This window comes from Seriola lalandi, unplaced genomic scaffold (assembly GCF_002814215.2).
Source record: "Seriola lalandi dorsalis isolate HSWRI2012SDOR001 ecotype SW California unplaced genomic scaffold, Sedor1 jcf7180002054312, whole genome shotgun sequence".
Lineage (NCBI taxonomy): Eukaryota > Metazoa > Chordata > Actinopteri > Carangiformes > Carangidae > Seriola > Seriola lalandi.
In genome coordinates this window covers 885,681-907,791 of record NW_019524865.1, presented here as the reverse complement: position 1 = coordinate 907,791, position 22,111 = coordinate 885,681, and the positions used below count along the sequence as shown (strand labels likewise).

Sequence of the window (22,111 nt, the reverse complement as noted above, 5' to 3'; positions counted from 1 at the left end):
ATTCCTAAAAGGATTTCATGTGTTTTTTAGAGTTTGTGATTCAAGTCTTGGGAAAACGTTAGGCACCCTTCAGTGGTTTACCTAGTTGGTATGACCCAAAATGATTTGTTGACTTGTTTCCTTTGATGACCCCCCTCCGAAAGTTACTAGTGCTGAGAGAGGATCATGAAGTCACGGATGAAATAAAATCTATATCATGGAGGTCTCTTGACACTTGTAAAGCCAATGGAGTTACTCTGTCCTTTTCACTGCTACACTTAAATCGGATTTATAAGGTTTTCGTGAAAGCCGTCTTACCTTCTCGATGCCTCCCTAGCTTTTTTTTATAACGGCAGTTCCAACCTCTGAGTACTCTACTTGATTTTTCTGCAAGAAGATCACTGCCTTTCACTGCTGTGCCCCTGAGAAATATAGTGTACAGGATTCCCTATCGTGTGTCTGTCTGCAGGTTCCCCATCGCCTGGAGGAGGATATACTGTAGTCTCTATCGCTGCTGCCTGAAATAAAAGGCTGAGATAATAATGTATCCTCAAAAAGTCAAAAATGTGCAGCTCCCTTCCAGGCCATTGGACACTAAAGCATTTTTTAAAGCATGGAGTGAAAACCCAATGGGTATTTTGGGCCTTGGTTAAGGTTGTAGTTCAAATGGTCAACACCCATTGTTATGATATCTCACTGAAAGGGGATCTCATCTCTCTGCAGATGTCTCGCTGGCTAGGGCGAAATGTAATACACCTAATTCTCTGCTCAGAGATCCCTGACTCTGACTGCTGCTTCCACTATCTACACCTTAAAGACAAGGGTTTTAAGATTTACTCCCTCTGTTGCTTCGGTGATATCAGCTCTCTGTAGGGGTGGGGAACTGCTCATTGTCACTTCCTAGGACTTTTTAAGTAAGGAAGTCTCTATTCTGTAGACAGATTTGCCACTTGTCTCCCGGTGTGCTGTTCTTTCAGCTCTTCTCACATATTGTGGAGCTCTACACCAAAGTATAATTTCATCATTTTTGAAAAACAGACGTCTTGGTGTATCTTGACCAATCATCTTTGTACCGGAGCTGGCCCTATGAAATAGCTACGCTCTCTCTGTTCTTTATCCCTTTATCCCTTATCCACCATTCTTCCAGGATTCATGATAACTTGAATGGCTTTGAGTAATCCAGCAGGTCTACTTGTATTATTTCCACGTGAAAGTGATGAACCTGCCCCATAAATTATCCTTGGACATTTTGCCATTTTGCTGAAAAAGCTGGGAGCATTTTCACCGCTTTTACCTCGTGCAGTTGCAAGTGGATGAGTGGTGACCAATGACCCACTGCTTTTGAATTGGAGGATTAGGATGTAATAGCTGCTTTTGACAAGCCTTCCTGTCTCTACACCAATCAAAGATAAGACAGAGCAACATCCGCTGATTCCTGCCTCCCTGACCAAGAAGGCAGGACGTTCCTGTGGTAGAACGAGTGGTTGTTAAATTTGAGAAAGTTCTAAAGATCCCTTCAACTAATCTAGGCAACGTGTCCACAGGTCATTATAAAATATGTTATAGCATCATGTGACTCGCTCGTCCCTGGCTTGGTTTGCAGCTCAGACAGCACCCTCTCCAACCCTCTACCACAGAAGGATAAGAAAACACGTTCCTTCGGTTATCCATGTATTAACATTGATTTCTGCAATATACAGGAGTCTTTTCATTGTAGACATTAACTTGACACTTATCCAGAAACACAAAATGTATCAAGCACCAACAGTAGAGTAAAGTGATATGGTGGATAGCGAGTCTTGCTGGCTAACGCTAGACATCCATCCCTCACTCTAATCCAGGAAGATTTACAATAACAGTAAATGGATAACAATAGGGAAGGTTAGGGTGTAAATGATAAAGATAGCTGTACCATCTCCTGCATTGTTGATAGACTAAAGGATTCAAGTTTGGCTATTCTTCTCAGCTACATTTTTTTTTTCACTTTTGGCAGCTTGCCCATTACTGGCTCAGGAGAATGAGTCTCATTCATTCTGAGTCTCTTTGGTGTTTCTATGACTGTAGATGTTATGGGGGGGGGGGGGGGTTTTCAAGTCTTTCACTGGTATTTTTGACAGCTGACACGGGTGTAGCACTACTTGCTTCCACTTTCACGTACCATTTGCATTCACTTTTTGTGATGCTGTACTCTTGTCATTTCCACTACAGCACTGTAATCTTCAAGAGCCAAATTCAGCTGGAAGTGAGACACTTCAAGTCACTACGGCTGAGTGCCATGAAACGCTGCCATGATGTGGTGAAATTAATTTTGCACCAATCAAGCCCGTTTTGTCGAGCGGAGTCTAATTAATGTTAAAAAGTTTAAATTGTAATATTGTAAAACTTCCATCTCAAATCTTATAATGATTTTTTTAATCTCATTCTTTAACCTACGCTCCACTTTGAATGTAAATTAGTTGTTCTAGTGTGACAGCCGGGGAACGTTCTCCTGGATTCTTCTTCTATTAGTTTGGACTGTTGCCATGCAGTAATATCATTTATTTAGCTAGAGTAATATATCAATAATAAATATGTTTTAATGAGTACCTTAAATTTTATAAGTGTAATACAGAATGCCATACAATGCCATATTAACCTGGCGTAAAAACACCTGTATGTTAGCTACATAGTGTAAGCTGTGGTTTGCTCATGTACTGTAAGAGCTGTAAACAAAAGAGAGAGATGAAGGCAGCTGATAAACAAGGGAGCAGCAGCCACATTCAAATGAACTCATTTTTAATTGGAAGTTTATGTCACTGCCACAAATGCATCATGGGACAGAGCAGGCTGCACTTATATAATACTGCCTACCCTCCACCTCCTTTCTCCTCCTCCTCCTCCTCCTCCCCTCTCTCTCTCACCTTAGCTTGATGTATATTTGTGCTGAGTCCCTCTGTCCCTGTTGCTCCTCTCTTTGTCTAAGTGAGTCTCTTTAGCTCAGGTACATGCTTCAGGGAACAGACAACAAGACAATCAGGATAAACTCTCAGGGATAGCTGGGGAAATCCAACCACTGTTGTTAGTGTGTCTCTCTAGATGCTCTCCCTCCCTCGCTTGCCATCTCTGTCCTCCTTTTTTCCTACCCTCTGCCTTGTCCTTATTCTCACCCGGTTTTGGTCTAATCCTCCTCTCAGTGTAACTGTCCTTCATTTTTGGTACATTTTTGCGGAGCTTTCTTGTAAGTTGACTGTAATACTGTTAGCTCAAAATGGAAATTTGAGCTAACATAAATGAGACACACAGACTGACTCAAACCAGCATTTAAAGGAGCAATTTGCAAATGTTGCTATTACTACGTAGCCAGCGTTAGCATTAACAGCTGGTATACACCAGTCTTGCCAAGAGCTTCAGCCATTGTTGCATTTAAAACACACAAGGTTATAACACGCCCTCTGAGCAGCACTACATCTTCGGAGCAGACTAGATGCTACACTGACAGAAAGTGACAAAACAGTCCAGCTGGTTAGTATGCTAAAGTCATAGAAATAGAAGCAAAACAAGAGGGTTGTTTTCCACCACTGGAGACAGCTCTTGGCAAATGAAAGAGTAAAGTTTGATGCTGAAAGTTTCATCTAGAGTGGTTAAGTAAACAGCTGTTAATGCTAAAGTTGGCTAAGTAGCAAAAGCAAAACTTACCAATAGCTCCATTAAAGCCTTGAAGCGAAATTAATTTATTTAACAAAATTGCAGCAATCATTGGATTAGCTTGTGGTTAGCAGTATGGGTCTTTTTGCAAAAATTGACACTTGATTTTAAACTGACCAACAGAAAGCCATATTGACAGTGCTAACATTGAGCCCAAAAAAGCTACTGTAGTTCATTAGCTTTGTTGCATTGTCCACTTTTTTTTTAATCCTCTTCTGTTGTTGTATGAACTGTTCCATAAAGGAGGCATGGTAAGCAGACAGTTACACGGGAGTCAGTAGTAAAAAACAATTTTTTTTGTATCAGCAGTGGGAACTGACTCTCTTCGCCACCAAGCCTCTACCTACCTCGTGAGGACATGTAGATGAACTTGCTTATGCCACTTCCTGATGTGACCTGTATGCTTGTTATAAAATAAATACTTTGGTTAATCAGTTTGCACTTTCGGGATATTGAGGGAATTGCCTGCTTGTTGCCTGAACACCTATATTTAGTACAACCAGTTTGCTAATGGTTACACAGATTAAGGAGCTGCACCGGAGTAGTAGGGGGATTCAGTGACTCGCTTAAGGGCAACCTTTTGACAGTACTTGCTGAGGAGTGGCAAGCCTCATACCATCTGCAGTCTGTTTGGGAGAATATCTGAATATTTTGGTCCAAAATTGCTTGTCTAACCTCTGCTGCAACCCAAATAGCTTTCCTCACTGTCCCAGATGAGCACTCCTCATTGATTTATTTTTGAAGTGCTCTGTCTTCTTCCTAAATGGAAAATCATCAGCCAAGCACAATGATAATGCACTCTCTCTCTCTCTCTCTCCCACCTCCCCCCTTCTCTTTTTCTCTTCTCACTGTCTTTCATCCACTTTTGCTATCATCACCCAAGCACAATGATAGTACTCTGGAAGCGTGCATATATTCGCACAAAAGCAGACAATGAGGCAGATATGAACCAATATGATATCACATCTCAGTCGTTCGTTATGCTTTCTACCTGAGCCAACATGTGACACCGTAACGGAGGGCGCTGGCTGAAAAGCATCAGCTAAATTAAAGCTTCTAGCTCTAGCTTTAAGCAACACACACCTTTTGTGTATCTCGGTTGTGTCGTTGTTTGTGAGGTGTGGGTGTGTTGTTTAGTGGTTTTCTCAGCCAGATGGAGGAGGGATCTGGGGCCAAACATCAGGGACTCTGGGAATCAGTGGGGTGTGTGTGTGTGTGTGTGTGTGTGTGTGTGTTTGTGCATGCTTGTGTCTTCTATATGTGGGATCATCATCCCTGAGTGAGTTTCCTCAAGTAGAACCCTAGTTTTGAGCTTCACAAGCACACACACACACACGTAGCCTCACAGCAGGTGTGCAGGGCAGTGATTGGGCCTTAGCTGCTTCTCGGCCAGTCCTACTGAGCAAAGGGATTCATCAACACTCTCCTCTAACAAGCTCTGCATCTATCTGCTACCATCTACTGATGAGTCACCACAGGGAAGGAGGCAACACAGAGGAGGAAAGAAAGGAGTAGGAAGGAAGGAGATAAAATGAGAGGAAACTGGGGCTACACAGTGGCCTGTTTCAACATCTCGAAATAAATTAAGAAGGTAGGGAATGAAAATAGACAGAATAACAGAGGGAAATATATAAAAGAAGAGTGCACAGTAGGTGTTCTGATATAATATAGTAGATGGGATTGGCCTTTTCAGATATGTGAGGTAACATAAAACTGAAAACTCATTAATCTGGACAGAATTTTAGACTCTGCCAAATTACAGAAGGTGCTTTTATGAAAGACAAAAATGTTCTGTAGGAAGATTGTGACCCTCATTTCCAGCCGGCACCCAGCTCCAATACCTAAAGATCCAGGATCCAGGACAGGACTTGAATCACACAAGGATCATCAGGTGCAAATAATCAGTGCGTATTTGGGAATGTAATAAATGCTGTGCTAGTGGGTGAAAAATCAACCACATATGTGCCTGACACAGGATTAAAATCACTGATTAGTCCGAGGCATATTAAAACCACCCAATGTCCCACAGAGAAAAGCGGCTGAGGTAAGGGATAGGTTTTGCAGTACCAAGTATCTGTCGGAAAGACCAGTGTGTGTGTGTGTGTGTGTGTGTGTGTGTGTGTGTGTGTGTGTGCCCTCCAATGCCAATAAATCTACTTTAATGCGAAACCTTTGCTTGTGTGTGGTCCTCCCCGGTGATGCTGCTGTCATGTTCAATGCTGAGTAGTAGAGGGTTTTAATTTATTTAGCGGGGGATATACTCTGTAGCATCGCATGACAGACTGTGGAAAGCCGAGTGTGAAACCGAGAGTTGCATTAGTTCAGGCAGAGAACTTTAGCCTCGCATATTATCAGCTGATCAGCATTAGCTGCCTCTTCAGTCACCAATCACGTTCAAACAATTAATGGGCTGTATAATCTGACAAGCTCACACTCCTCATTTTGGGATCAACGAAGCTGCTGCTGCTGCTGATTTCCTCCACTCAAAAAAGGTTTTACTTGAGCCAGATGAAAAAATCTCCAGAGGCACTGTCAATTTACCTCGATCCAAACCTGCTGTCGGAGCTCACATCGAAGTATTTAAATTTTCCCAAACTGCTTCAAGAATGCGTCCTCAAATTTGTCCTGTCCCGTCACGAGCACTAGTATAAAAGTCAAGGCCCAAATCCTGATTTCCTCAAGCTACTATCTTCTCAGAAAATCCACCCTCTGTCAGGACTAACTATAAATGAAAGATATTTGTCTGTCTGTATTTAGATTTTCTTGACAACCACTCATCCTATTGACTTCAAACTTTGCAGGTGTATTGCTGTGGGGGCACAAGGAAGTGTGGTGTCTTTTGGATGAGCGCTTCTCGAGTGGAAGCTTCAAACATCGGTTTCCTACATGCAACCTGACGTGAAGAAAATGGCAGAACTGCACTACGAGGGCAGTGTAGCACCCGGACTATTTACAACGTGCTCAGACCAAGATTTTAAGAAAAGGCCTACAGCTCTTTCTACGCCATCACCCAGACGCTATTGGAGCGGAGAAGCCAACTCCGGCAGTAAACAAGACTGACGGACCACTTACACTGCAGGGTGTATTGCTCAGGACCAGTGTGAAGTTATTTGGATGATGCTCTCAAGAAAGAGGCCTAGTTGGATTAACACAGACCAAGCAATCGGCCCCTACAGACAGGCACATTTTGAATGGGCACCGCACTAGTTAGACAATATTCCAGTGGGAAACAACATTTATGTTTTGGTGCATTTATTGAGTTCCTTGTAAGAACTGTCCAACATTGGTTCATTTTAGGAGCAACAGCCATTTGTTGCTATAACTAATCAAATATCCTCTGTCAACCAAAATCTGTTAATTAGTGAGATGACAAGTTGCCAAACACAAACAACCGAGCCAAGCCAGTTTGTCTTAAAGCCCTGCTTGAGCTACAAATGGGTATTGGGAGCCTAAATGGACTAAACACAATAAAAAAAAGTGCAGCTGAATAAATGATCACAACACAGTGGCTCACCTGGCGATGCTCCAGTCTGGTTCAATCCTCAGGACAGTGGGGTCTTCAGTGTAGTTAAACTTGACCTCGGGGTTTCTCAGCTCAGCGTCGTCGATGTCCACCAAGACTGACGAACTGCCTGGTGACAGTCCAGCCGGTGTGACACACACTATCTCACGGGCGTTCCTCCTGGATGGACAGAGAAAAGGAAGGAAAAGTTGGAGGAAGGTGATGGAGCAAGCATGTATACTACAGTATCATAGGGAACAGTTTTGGACTGAGATTTGAAATCTATAAAGGTTCTGCTTTGCACAGGAAAGAAGAAAAGTGAAGTGAAATTATTTTAGAGAAAGCAACAATTCACATATTAACAGAGAGAACAGTACAGAGAGGCTGCAAGGTCACAGGAATCACCTTTGCTTAATCATAGTGGGAGCTTCTGATTGCAGCACTGTAAGCCATCAGCAATAATGTAATTGTGTGTGCACTGTATTGTCTGTGGCACCATTAATACCTGGTATTATCATATGATCTGTATTGGGATACATCGTACTGATATACAATCTTCGGGCCTTTGCGTTAACACCTGATATACTTAACTGTTCATGTTGTCTCATATTGGGATCAGATCTTAAAATGCAAATGAGTTAGGAGGGGCTGCAGGGGTTTCCTACACACATGGTCTGTCCCAGGTCACTGGAAGCAATGTCTTGGATGGGTGGCGTTCATATTAAAATGTTAAAATAATTTCTTTTGAGATTTTTTTTTTTTAAATGTAGTAACACTGAATCGATTGAATTGGCTGAGATCTGATCACAATATGAGCCAGACCATCTCCAGATGTGGCTGACCTGGGCGCAGTGCAATCACAATGCATTCAGCCTGCATTTATGCTTTACATTAACATGTTTTCCTTCGCCAGATAGGATATCCAGATTCAGCTCGCATGTAAATGTCAGGTATAAATGGCATTATATATAAAGCATATACAGCGTGTTCAGCGACAAATCCTGTTCACTTCAACGAAGAATTGTATAGTGGAAATAACAGCAACAGCTCTGTATTCCGTGACTAGTGTAACCTCTCCTCCACAGCTTGTCGTTCTTTTATATCAAAAGAAATGAGATAGGTGGTTTACTGTAGGGAGGATTAGAAACAGGGAACTGAAGTCATGTTTAATGAAGTTTGTACCTGCTATGATTGGTGCTCTGAAGAGGATCAGCGCCACCAGTCACAAACACTGGGGTTGGAAAAAGTTTGTGTGTCTGCGTGTGTGTGTGTGTGTGTGTGTGTGTGTATGCGCTGTAAATTTGTGTGTCCGTGCTCGCGTGTCCCATAGGCAAAATAACATTTTCAACCGCAGTCTTGTGTGCAGTCCCCAGTAGCTACATTATCTAATATGTATTTAGCACAGTTGAGTGGTGGCTGCTTTTCTGGGCCATGACTTCACAGGAGCGACTTGTGTGTGTGTGTGTATGTGGTGTGTGTGTGTATGTGTGTGCGTGTGTGTGTGTGTACTTTAATGTAGTATTGCACATTCAATTGTGCCTCTACACACCAAGGCAGTCACATAGAGAGGGAGAGAGAGAGAGAGAGAGAGAGAAAGACAGGGAGAGCCTGTAACCATAGCAACCCCATTCACAAAGAACACATGCCCCAGCAACCTTCACAAGATGCCACAAACACAGTCACACAGTTAGGGTGCGACAGATAAAGACAGAGCTGAGGTGAGCGAACAGTCGTGGTGATGCTGGATTACTGTGAGGAGGCTGTGGCACAGAAATGACACTGTGACATCAAAGCTAGCATACAGTTGCTTCAATAGAGATTAGCTACGAGAAGCTAATCCATGCATTTGACATGCCAGCAACTGTGGTGATAGTTAGTTTTTTTTTTCACGCGCTAGATTAGGGAAAGCCGGTGTGAGTGCAGACAAAGGAATACTGTGTGTTTGCAGGCAACAAGCATGTACATTCAGGATCCCCCCACCCCACACACACATACACGAAAACACCGTAACCTGACACACTGATTACATGCTTACATGTGCATGTAAAATCTTTACGATGATGACATTTTTTTCTTGCATCTAAACAAATCTTTTAAAAGAGCATGTTTATTTATACACACATATTTTCTGTTTTTATTAATCTCTTGCACTTTTTTTTACAGTACCTTCAGTCATACTTAAGAACTTGTTTTACTATTTTAAATATTCTTTATGATGTTCCCATTTTTCCATAGGGATGATTAAAATTTAATTTAGATTGAAGAAAAAAAATTGATCCTTACTTTTTGAAGTAGCAGGGCTGTGGTCCTATGCTGACAGACACGTAGCTGCCTGCGTTAAGGTTGCTTCCCTCGATGGTGACCCGGGTGCCGCCAGAGATGGGCCCCTGAGACGGCTGGATACGGGTGAAGTATGGAGTCTGGACAAGAGAAGAAATAAACACAAGTTTATCTTAATAGTAGCAGATGAAAAACTACATGATTTTACTTTCTATGCAAAATACAAACTAACCCTCAGTATCACATTAAATACCATTCTCATAAACTGAGTAAGTAGAATCAAGATAGCTCAAGAATAAGAGTGAAGATAAATGAGATGACATTAAAAAACAAGTCAATAATACATATAAAATGCTATTTTAATAGGTTATATTGACAAAGTCATTCAGGCAAAACAAACAAGATTTAAAGAGCTTGAAAACAAAGCGCTGACCATCTCCAAAGACCTCCTAATTTAGCTTTTAGTACCAATAGTATTTAAAGTTTAATGACACAATGATCCTCCTTAAAAATGATAGCAGTGACATTAAAAACAACATTAATGTAACTTTAAAACTAAACGGTTCCCACATAATTCTTGAAAGGAGCTTGTGATATCATATTTGCGCTTCACTGTTCCATTCTCAAATTTAAAAATAATGTCCTTTGTTCTTGGAAACTTTTCAACAGAGCAGTGTCTGTTCTGAGTCATTATGGCTCTCATAGAAAAACTAATCTAACAGAGAACCTTGTTGTATAGTCCTTACCACAAAGGTGAATGGCCTAGGTGACAGGGCTCTGTAGTCATTGACGCAGTCTCTCACGCACACCTCCACCTGAGCTTCTTGGACCCTGTAGCCCGTAGCGTCGTTCAGCAGACACACTATTCTGTAGATGGAAGGTTGGAGGAATTGATTTTGAAAAGGACGGAGTAAGAGGTCAGGGTAAGGGTGATGATGTTGTTGTTTCTTTCTTTGGTTTCTTTAGTAACAAATCCACCTTAATACTAAACCAGTTTGCAGAAGTACACTACTGTGCCAACAAGATAACAAAAGCAAGGACACACTGTACATTAACCACAAACAGAGGACTATCGCATTCGCATGCAACCATTGGTGTCCCTGATAAATCTGCAGTCCCTGTACTTCACGCACTAGACACCCCAGAGTGGAGTGAATGGTCAGTCACGTGAAAACCAGCAGACTTTGTATGCATAGTACACTGCACTGAAATATCTGACACAATAGATTTGAATCCATGTCTCAGGAGTAATGAAAGAAAGTAAAAAAGAAAATAGAGCGAATCTGACGAGCACGGAGGGAGAAAATATAAAAAATATGACATGTTTGAAGCGGTGCAGGGATGTCAAGAATAATGTGTAAAATAACTGATGTGTGTGTAATATTTGAATAGGGATGCCCTCTATCTCAACATGCATCATTTCCCAACTAACTGCACTACAGAGAGATTGTTTGATCTGCGTGAACTCAATTCCTCAGCCGTGTAGGACCCAGCAGAGGAGTAAATGTCAGGATGGAGGGATGAGAAAAATAAAGGAAAGAGCATATGTAGGGAGTAATGGAGGGGAACGACAGATAGAATTTACAGACACACAAAAACCTCCCTCCCTGATGTCACTATCTTCTCAGCTGTTGAGCAAGGCTGCACATACGCAGAAACCATGCTCAGGCTGACTTTTCTTTCTGTCATTTCATCGGTCAGGATGAGAGAGGTCCGGGACACTGCTGCCTTTAGTGTGTGTGTGTGTGTGTGTGTGTGTGTGTGTGTGTGTGTGTGTGTCTTCATATCTATGAGTGTGTGCTCCAGTGAGAGACAACTGCTGTCTGCGTGCGCCTGCAAATGCATTTGTCTGAGCTTTGTGAGCGTACACACCTCTGTGCCATTTACAGTCTGTGCATGCTCTGTAGTGGCTGTGCGTTTGTGTGTGTATCCTCTGCTACTTTACTTACCTCTCTGCACTCACGTACTCCTCCTCAATAGGCACGCAGGGCACCTTGCCCAGCCTGACGCCCATCTGGATATCTCTGAACTGCAGACCAAGATTCTCCCCCAGGATGGTCACCCTGGTTCCCCCTTGGCGAGGCCCTGTCTCAGGGAACAACTGAGGAACAAGAGGACGGAGGGAGCGTGTACCGAAAAGAGACAGAATAGAGGAAAAAGAGACAAAATCAATATTTTGATCTTTGACCAGTGGATTCAAAAACATATTCACATTAGCATAAGTATACACATACACATTAATGTGCAGTTTCATATTCTTTCCCTATTCAACCAGTTTAAAATGTGAAAATAGTCCCCAAACATGACTTTTCTTGAATGGGCATAACGCACATAAAAACACACAGAGCTACCAACCCACACAAATACACACACACAAACCATACAGAATTGCCCATATCAGGTGATTCAAGTTTTAATGAAGAAAAATCACCCTCTTGGCTTTGAAAAACACAGAAAATGAGATAAAGAGAGGGCGAAAAAACAAGTTATGCTGACACACAGAACCAAACCGGCGTCATCTCGGGGGGGTTTAATTGAAACTTATTACGGCGGCTTGGCTTCGTCGCCGAGGCTGTGGCGCTGTAACGTGCAGTCGCGCTGCTGCCGACCCATAATGTGATTTATCTAGCCAGATTATGGCGCGTAACGGGGACAGGTGTGGTGTGACAAAACAAATATGGTGACTGATGGACGGTGGCTGTCACACACACACACACACACACACACACACACACACACACACACACACACACATTACAGCACGGACATGCACACGCAAACCTAATCCCTAACAAGCATCACGAGGTAATTATGTATAATCTGTCCATTGCCCTGTTCTTCTGCAGTGCTTGGCTGAGCAGTCAGTGCAGTGTGGAAATGCAAAGTTAGGTGCTGACAGTACGGAGGGGATACTGCTATTATTACAGAGCAGACAGTTATAAACAACAGACCTTGACAAATGGTGATTTCAGCAGTGTTGGACCAGTTTCGGGGGAAGAACAATTTGTCTTGTCCGACACATGAGATATATATATAATTCTAAAGTTTTATATGGAGAAAGTCATCTGAGATCCAAACCCTTTTTCTGCACCCTGCTTCAGAACCAAAGGCTACACTGTTGGCTAATAAACAAAGCCACTGGAGCATTTGGACTTCAACTGCCTATATGTGTATAAAAACCCATTACCCACCAGAAAATAAAAATCATACATTCATACACACCGATACTACCATTTTAGAATTTCGCCAAATGTCATTTCAATTTACGTAATTCAGGGTGTCGGTCTTTCTGGAATAGAAGCATAGAACAAATAAAAAACTGGAGATTTTAACAAGGAACTGTGGGATCTTTTTGTTGAAGTAATCAATGTTTTGCAAAATTCAACCCAATGCCGTTGCACAAGTTCCCACTTGCAGGTTGCTTTGCTTTCCCCTTCTGACTGAACCTCTGCCCAACAGCTCTGTCTTCCTCTGTTACCTGTCTTTTTCTCACCATTCTGATAAAAAACATACTGTCCTACTTCCTGCAGTACTCTATTGTCCAAATATTGCATCAGGTGAGTACTAACAGTTTGTTCCAACACTGCCTCTGTACAGACAGAGGGTTTGCAAGTCATCAACCTGTAGGAATTGTTCGTATTAACTTTCAAGGCTTCATTTACTTCCATTGCTGCAAGAAAAACTGTAAGTTACTTACTCCCTGAAAAAGGCCTGTTTTCTATCAAATTTATATGCTTTTTCATTTTTTGGTGACCTAAACTTAAAATCCACAAATAAAAGCTTTGCCTGAAAGTCAGTAGTAACAACTTCAGTAAATCATATAAAGATTTGAAAAAAAAAAACCTCAAAGAGTAGAATTATGACATTTCTGAGTTTAGCGACTCACAGCCATACAGTAGTATCCAAAAAAATTTCACCGAGATCATCTCATTTTTTTCACAAACAAAAACGTATGCTCTCTGAATCATTTAAAAGATGCTACGATAACGTGAAAAAACACACATATGGATACTTAATCCTTTCAAATTCAATGAAGTACCTAATGATTCTTTTAAATGAACTTCATGCTCATCTTGCCAGGAAGCTACCGAATATCATTGCAACAGATTGTCAGACAAACCACATCTTGGATGCTCTCGCATGTTAGGAGCAAAAACACAATAATTTGGCAGACATTATTGTGCAATACACAAAGACACAGCAGCTCCAGGCAGACAATATCTGTTAAGTGTTTAAGAGAAAGAGTTTATAGTAATGTCTGAATGTAAGTGTTTTGTGTTGGAGTTTTAAAACCAGTACCTTGCAACCCACTATAATAAATCATCTGTAAAACAACATGGTAACTGGAGTGAACTGAATGAAGAGACCGCAAGGGAGACACAGAGAGAGGGAGAGGAGTGTAGCTGGGGATAATGCTGCCTACTATTTGGAAGCTGACTCACGTTGGAACCTCAGGCGCCAGTGGAGCCTCAGCACTTTGGTTCCAGAAACACAATAGCCGGTAAACACTGACCGGAGTGAGTAGCCATCAAGCTCTAGGGTACGATATGGACAACAGATGTCAGGGTGTGGAAATGGGGCTTCGGCTGGTTTTGGAAGAATGAAGCTATGATACCACAAAACACATTAGCAGCTAGCCACCAAGGCCTGGGATATAAACACTGGCAAAGCCACAGACAGACAGGCAACAGAGAAAGAGAAGGAGGAGTGAGTGCTGCTAAAAGGGATTACCAACATCACCACTGAGGACTGTGGAAACAAATACTGTCACACCAACACACACACACACACACACACACACACACACGCACACACACACACACACACACACACACACACACACACACACACACACAAACAACAGTTAAAAAAAATGCTTTTGATGCTAAATTATTCTCACTACTGATGTACGGTGAAGCACACATCTGAGACCAGCATACAGTGCTGTATCAAACTGTATTTTTAAAGGTCCCATATTGTAGGAAGTGAAATTTCCATGTCTTTTTTTGTTTATAGATCAGGTCTAGGTTCTATATTAATACTGTGCAAGTATCAAAGTGCTCAGTCCACAGAGAAATGTACACAGCCTGTATTCAGAAACTGAGCCTTAAAGTGAGCCGTCAGGACTTCTTTAACTTTGTGATGTCACAACTACACAGCCGCTGCCCTTGGATCATTTCAATGGGTCATTTCATCACTGACTGACCCCTGCCATTTGCATTTGCTGGTGAGATTTCCCATTTACAGTAGCAGGCTACAATCTATTTCCTGCGGTTGGCTTGGTCATGTGCCACTCAGAAAACAGGGGGCTCTGAGCCTCTCTTCTGATTGGCTCACCAGCCTGTTGTTGCTAGAACTCAAGAGAGGAGCTTGAGAGAGGAGATGTAAAACTACATTGAGATGATGTTGGGTTCTTAAAACAACAAATATATCTTCTCATGGATATTAACACTTTAAATAAAACACCTTTAAGGCCATTTATGGACCTTTAAGTGATGCTATTCTCGACAGTGGGATTTTCTGGTGTCTGCTAGAATCCCTACACATCCTTAACTACTGTATGGTTCAATGTGGTGTTAACATGAACCTACGGCAAGCCGGAGCTAGAGATAGAGTTAATTACAGCAGAGGCCCGTTTGGCTTGTACAGCAACTGTAAGTACTTTGCACTAAAGACAGAAAAAGCTGTGGTTCCTCTTTAGTTATACATAGGCAGCATAAATAGTAAGTGTCCAGAAGTGTATTTATATGAAGTATTACTGTCATACTTCCATGTGTAGTTCTATGGCTTCATTGGTATAGCATTGACACTGATAGGATATCCAATACAAGTAATAAGGTCTCATGGTCCTGTATGATTTTTTTTTGATGAAAGATGAAAAGCAGACTGCAATTTTAAATGCTTAGATTTCTGATGCCACTTTCACTGGAACTGTTACTCAGATAAATGAGCATGGGTGTTTGTGGTGGCTCCATGACCATCTGTCACTCCTCCTTCATATTTGCGAGGAGATAGGTGAGGTTCTGATAGCTGGGGCATATGTTGCGCAAACTACCACTTTGTGCACTCAGCACGATCGGCCCCAAACAAGAACTGGCAATCTCAAAATCCCTCAAAAACCTCAGAGGAGGGAGAGGGGAGCCCTGAGAAGATGATTAAAGTGCTGGATGCAGCGTGGCTAACCAACAGTAAGTGGAGCTGCTGACCAAACACAGATGCATCTCATTCTCCATGGAACAACGAGACTTAAGTAAGCAATAACATCGCCTCTAATCAACCACATTATGATCTCTAGCTATGCATCTGAAACCTGATCGCTGTGGTATAGAAGATGGAGCAAGCCCATTTTACCTACGAGCTGCTATGACTGACAGATTGTAATGTTGGGTACCATAATAATATTCCTCTAACATCTGAGAGTGGATTTCCATTGGAACCTCACAACAACTCTTGGAAGTATAAAAGTATGGCACCACATAACAAGATAACTAGTGCTCACTGAGCCTGTGGGCATGCACACAGATGCCACAGTGTGGAAATGGGATCTCAAGCAGCTTTAGACTCACGTTGCAGTGATTTGACACAACACTACTACATCCAGGCACATAACCGCCACTCTCTGGGGAATGTAAAGTACACACGCCCTGAAGCTGGGAATGGTTTTTGGAAAGATCGTGATCTGATACAACAGAACCACATTTAAGCACTAACTAACAAGCTTTAGGATAAAACTGCAAAAGGATAACGGATATAATTGTTCCACATGAGCCACCAAACTAATCTCAGACTGGACTAACACAAGGACCACAAATGCTTGTGGAGTAAAACACAGTCTCTGCCAGCTACTAGACGCTTACCACCAAACCCTGGATGTAACAGCCAGATATTCACAACTGAATAGCATTCTTTTTTATTTTTACTACTGCATTCCATGTTGTTTTGTTTGGGGGCAGCATTTGATTTTGCTCTGAGCAATCAGTAATGACTTACTTCTTTGTATTTGGCTGCTCTGATGCCATTTTTGGTCACTGAGGCTAAATTTGTCATCACAGTTAGCAGAAGTTAAGCAATCTCGCAGACAACCACAGTAAATTGAAAATGCATGCCGTTTATGCAAAGATGAATGATGAGAACTGAAGGTCCCTCCACCATGTCCAAACTTTGGCTTTATATTAATCTATAGGACCCCACCGATTTGGAAGTATCAATAAATCTAATTAATCTTTTTATTAATTATTTAATCTTCACATGATTTCCTTCATATGCTTGGCTACTTCTTTTGAATACCACTGACCAGGAATCTGGTAGAAGTAAAGTCCTGCGGCGTTACTCTGTGCTGGTATATTGCAGGCCTGACCGCACAGTAGCCACATCAAATCATCAATATTATAGCAGCGGTTTCCTAGTAGTTGTGTATATATTGTGTGTGTGTGTGTGTGTGTGTGTGTGTGTTTGTGTGTGTTCTGTCACATGGTAATCTAGCTGTGGTCTCAGTGCTAACCACACGTTAGCCATGGAAGCAGCAGCCAGCAGCTGTAAAAAATAATGCTGGTAAAGTTGTTTATGTGGTCAGAAAATAGTTTGAGAAAACTGCTAAGGCATCTAAGCAAACAGGGCGTATGGGAAACTCAATTTGCAAAGAATCTTTTTTATTAGTGTCTTTTCTTTCTTGGGAATACTAGCACAAAAAAATAATCTATAAGCATTGTTATTATGCTCAAATATAATAAAAACCTGTGAATACTGAGCAGGAAGTATCATTTTCACAAAAGTGGATTTTAGGTGTTTGGAGTCTATAATGTTATTAACGTATTCTTGTTCTTGATAGGATCAACTCAGGCTATTTTAATGTGTTGAGAGACTCGGTTGATGGTATTCTCTTGTTTTCTATTACAATTAACCAGAACACCTACTGCATACAGGACAGCCAGTATGTATCGGTGTGTATGAAGGAAAATGCCATCGTCGTCGTTTCCACAGAGACTGATGAACCTGGTTTATCTTAAAATAATCATGTCCAAAACCTGACCGTAGTAGCTTAACCTTTGAAGGTCTAACATGCAGTTCAATTTATGGTCTGATCACATCATCACCTTTGATGGAGAAATCTAATTATCTCATTATTAAATAAAATGTACCTGTTCCTTTAATTATTTAAATTAGCCTCTTCAGGGCTGAATGACAGTTAAGTGAATGGTATTGATACTCTTGATAGCTGATGTTGCTGCTTGATAAATAAAAGTCTTAATGTCATTGTGCCGCCTCTACTGGAAGGGAATGTAAACTGAACAAGGCAAAATGAATCCATGCATCAAGAGAACAGAGACAACAGCCACTGTCCTCATATCAAGATGTCTTTTACTTTTTGCTTTCATAACTCTTTAGACATTTATTACCCCCAGTTTCACTCCACTTGTACTATTATCATAAAATAAAAAACACATCACTCTTACTCTGCCTTCTCCTTCTCATGCCCTTGTGGACCCAATCGCGCGCACACACACACACACACACACACACACACACACACACACACACACACACACACACACACACAGGCTCACTTCAACATGCATACAAGCACGTATACTCACATGGATGGTCAGTTTGTGTCCATACAACAACCATTACACAAACACACACACAGCAGAAAATTCCTCCCTCTTTCTATTCGTCCTCTGCTCCATCACATTGTCAATGACTAAATTTCGTCATCCTCTCACATGTTGGACATTTAGCTAACTCTTTTATCCAGACCAACGTATAGCAATAAGGGTTATAACATTACATCACGTCAGTGGTGTTACCAGTTCTGTAAGATCAACAGGCAGAAACTTGGAATCACGCTACCCATGATCCAACAGTATTTTCTCACCCTATTGCACGGCCTGAACATGATTTACCTTGTATCAAGAGGCAAAATCTCCATACATTGACATATAGTCAAAAGACTTTCTCATGATATTTAGACAATGAGCGTAAAAAAGAAAATTGAACGAAAAAAGAAATTGACTGTCTCCAGTCATTTGATCAAGAACTGAGGCTTTAATGAGTCTTATTGCTCTTAAAAACAAATGAAGATAGATAATACCAACTGGGAATATTCTCAGATTTTGTACCTGCTTTGAAAGAAATATGTTAATATATATAATTTTACCGTTTTCCTGTCTTTTTTTAGATTATAACAGTCACTGAGATTCTGATAGGAAGAAAGGCAGGTAAGAAAATAAAAATTCCACAATCAAAAATAAATAAAACATGTAAAGAAAACCAACATGAATGAATCTGAAATCTATAACAGACTGAGGCAAGTCTTCCAAAGACATCAATACAGAGAGAGACAGCATCATACAAAAATGAACATAACTAAAAGACAAAAAGGAATCAATACCAAACAAACCTTTACATGCCTGTCTCCAGAGTACCAGTTTGATGTAACAGTGAGTAATAATACCATTTCTGTGCCAAGGGCAGGTACAAGGTCCCAACATGTGTGTGTTTTAATAGCAACACATTAAAATAGAGCAGCTTTCATTCTCAGTTCAGGACACGTAGGGCTTTCATGACCACGGGGGCTTCAACAAAGAGAGCTGACGCAACGGCCTATCAAGGTTTACGAGCCTCGGATCTGCGCAGGTGACTCCACACTCCTCACAAGTTGACGAGATTATAATGTGGAGCTCAAAGAAGCAGCGCTGCTTTTCTTTAAGGGTGACTGTAGAAATGTAACACTGGAGGGAATCTGAGCCAGTTTTAGTGGTGATTCCACAGTCTCAGCTCATACTGCCTTCACTTTTCACCTAATAATATCCACTAGTCAGATGCAATAGCGATTCAAGTTCATGTTTCTTTACATTTGAAAACCACACATCGTTTAAACTTTGTAAAAAATTAAAATTAAGTAGCAAGACAAAGCAAATGGTGCACTTTATTCTTCATGACTGTAAAATGAACAATGAGAAAATACTGTTGCTCTTGCTTTTGCACAAATCCTTATCATACAGGAAAAAAAAGGACAACTCGTTGATATTTGCAAAATTTGGCACTGACTGTTTTGTTTTCAACATCCCGAAAAAAGTGTGAGCTATAGCCAAAGTGGCTGTCACCGCAGCCAGTTTCATTAGAGTGGGAGCAGTACAGAAGTTTGTGTGTCCTAATATAAAAACGTTGGCGCTGTTTTCAGCGTGTTCGGTACAGTAGCCTGAAATATTGAAATATTCTTCATAGAGAAGCTTCTGAGTTCAGTTTATCTTCTATTTCTGCATTGTAAATATATAATTACTGGTCCTATTATAATGGTTTGTGGTATTTACAGCAGCTTATTTGTATTTCTAAAATAGCAAAGAGGTCAGGGTTCATGCTGGTTTCCCATCACCTGTCAAGGTAGCATCTAACTCTATGTTTTTGAGCACTGGCTCATGAAAAGTGTTGTCTATATCATGTCAGCTCATCCACAAAGTGGAACTTTTTCTGTGATTTGGAAAACACTCAGTTGTGTGTGAAAGGAAGCCAGGCTCAGCACTCTCTTTCTGTGTACCTGGCAACCGTTCCATTAACTGGGAAAAAAAAAGGCGCTCAGTGAGTTTGTGTATAGCAATATTTTTCTTCTTGGGTGCATTTGTGTGGGAGAGACTTGAAAAAAAGGCAGAATACCTTTTAGATTTGAGTATGTATACAGTATGAAAGCACAGAATAGTTCAGAAACCAATATCGGAGTAATGGATTGCATTCATGCTCTCTCACATGCACATACAACAGAAAATCTGTATGACCCCATAGACATAGAAATGAAAATGTTTCACACTCAGTCATAAAGTGACAATTGTCAACTTGCAGCTACACACAGAAAAAAATACAGCGATGCCTGAAAATACATAATCAGTAAATTTTGCACCCTACTCAGTATGTGGTGAGTGGTGGTATCTCAAACATACACTGCCACACACTTACCTTAGTGATCTTCGGGTGGGTGCAGCGGCTGTTTCCAGAGGTGGCATGCATCCACCCTCCACCTTCAGCCAGCTGCAGTGGGAGGTGGGAATTTCCTCCACCGGTACACTCCTGCCTTAGGGAGCACTTCTTGTCCTGGACGCACCAGCCACATTCAAACCTGGGGTCAGCCTTCAGGCACATACCACAGCTGTCCCGCAACGCTCTGCATTTGTACAGGTGAGCTGGTTGGGAAACAGAAAGAGTGGGAGAGAGACACATATAACATAACTGAAGTTGATGAAGTAATACAAACGTCATTCAGTCACTAACTGGCAAGCTAACCCAGCTAATTTAGCATGACTAGATTTAGTTAGACACAGTGTTTTAGATTAAGTCACACCACTATTTCATTTAGTTTCTTTTACCATTATCTAATGTTTGTAATGTTACAGCTTTTCAAACAGAGTACCTCGCGTGATATTTAGCATACAGGCAGATGTCCTCATTTAACTCCATGGAAGAAAACACATATGTGTATTTATCAAAGTGTCAAACAATTGCTTTAAATTTTACTTTCAAGTACAGTTCTACACATTTCTTCATCTTTCTGCACTAATACCTTTGAGGAAAAGAGGTTTTTTGTTGATTTTCTACAGCTGGCTAAATACATGTCCATATAGCAATTAACTTGGTGTAGCGTAATTCAAATGCATGAACTATAGTAGCTTTATGTTGGGAAATTTACTTTATGTATTGGAGTGGGAATTCTTATTTTTGATGAACATTAAGTTCTGTAAGTTGTTAATTTGAAAAAAAAAAAAAAAAGCAACGGTGGCAAGAAAAAAGTAATCAGGTGTTTATGTGTCTGTGAGCTTCACAGAGAGCAAAGGACCGGCATAAATGAATGTTAATCACCCACATAACACCTAAAACCTTGAGTAGGTGATTATTACCACTCTGAGGCTGTGACGATGAGAGAACTGTTTCCACAGATAAATAGAGAAAAAAAATTAAAAAACATGAACAAGAGACCTAGAGGGATATTACAGAAATTAATTCAACAGGTAATGTCTTCTAACGCCAACAGGGGAATTGATAATTTGTTGTGTATAAAACCATTCCCTCAACTCTGCAGAGTGGAAAAAGTCATTAAAAGTAAAAAAATTATAAATAAATAAATAGATAAATAAATAATTAAAACCTCAAACACCTGAGAAGTTAGAGGGGAGGGAGATGAAAGAAAACAGGGAAGAGGGGGAGGATAAATTTTAGCTCTGCTTGTTAACAAAACAGCAACAAGAATTGTTATGAATTTAAAGATGGTGAGGCCCCGCGAGGCTGAGAGAATCAGAGGAAACAGATAGAGCCAGAAAAAGCGAGAGGTTGAGAGGAAATGAAGGAGAGAGGTGAAAGAGGGACCTTAAACAACAGAGAATGAGAAAAACAAACAGGAGTAGGGGAGGTCACATGCAAACAAGACAAGAAAATGTACCGGTAAATGGATAAGATCTTTTGATTTTTGTTTGTTACCATTTATCATCTGCTAATCTCTATCATAATTATCTCTGTTGATACTGATATTACCAAAACCTGCAGGCAGGTTTGTTTGCTGTCACACCAGTTAAACAGATTTGAAATGAAGTAAAGAGGAAAAACATAGGGGGGGGGTTTAAAAAAAAAACAAAAAAAAAACAGAGCAACAGAGCATGCAAGAATCTCCTCCCTTCACCTCCT

The 22,111-nt window shown here is 41.0% G+C and overlaps 1 protein-coding gene across 1 annotated transcript in view; it reads right to left on the bottom strand.

The window, feature by feature from the left end:
• The window catches only part of LOC111655265 (plexin-A1-like), a 254,910-nt gene that overhangs the window by 50,806 nt on the left and 181,993 nt on the right, over positions 1-22,111 (bottom strand). Inside the window, exons 12-16 of the mRNA XM_023406597.2 lie at positions 20,396-20,619; positions 11,395-11,546; positions 10,192-10,312; positions 9,449-9,585; positions 7,178-7,345 (exon numbers count right to left, since the gene is read on the bottom strand). Coding sequence (XP_023262365.1) covers positions 7,178-7,345; positions 9,449-9,585; positions 10,192-10,312; positions 11,395-11,546; positions 20,396-20,619 — 802 coding nt within the window. The remainder of the gene's footprint in view (positions 1-7,177; positions 7,346-9,448; positions 9,586-10,191; positions 10,313-11,394; positions 11,547-20,395; positions 20,620-22,111) is intronic.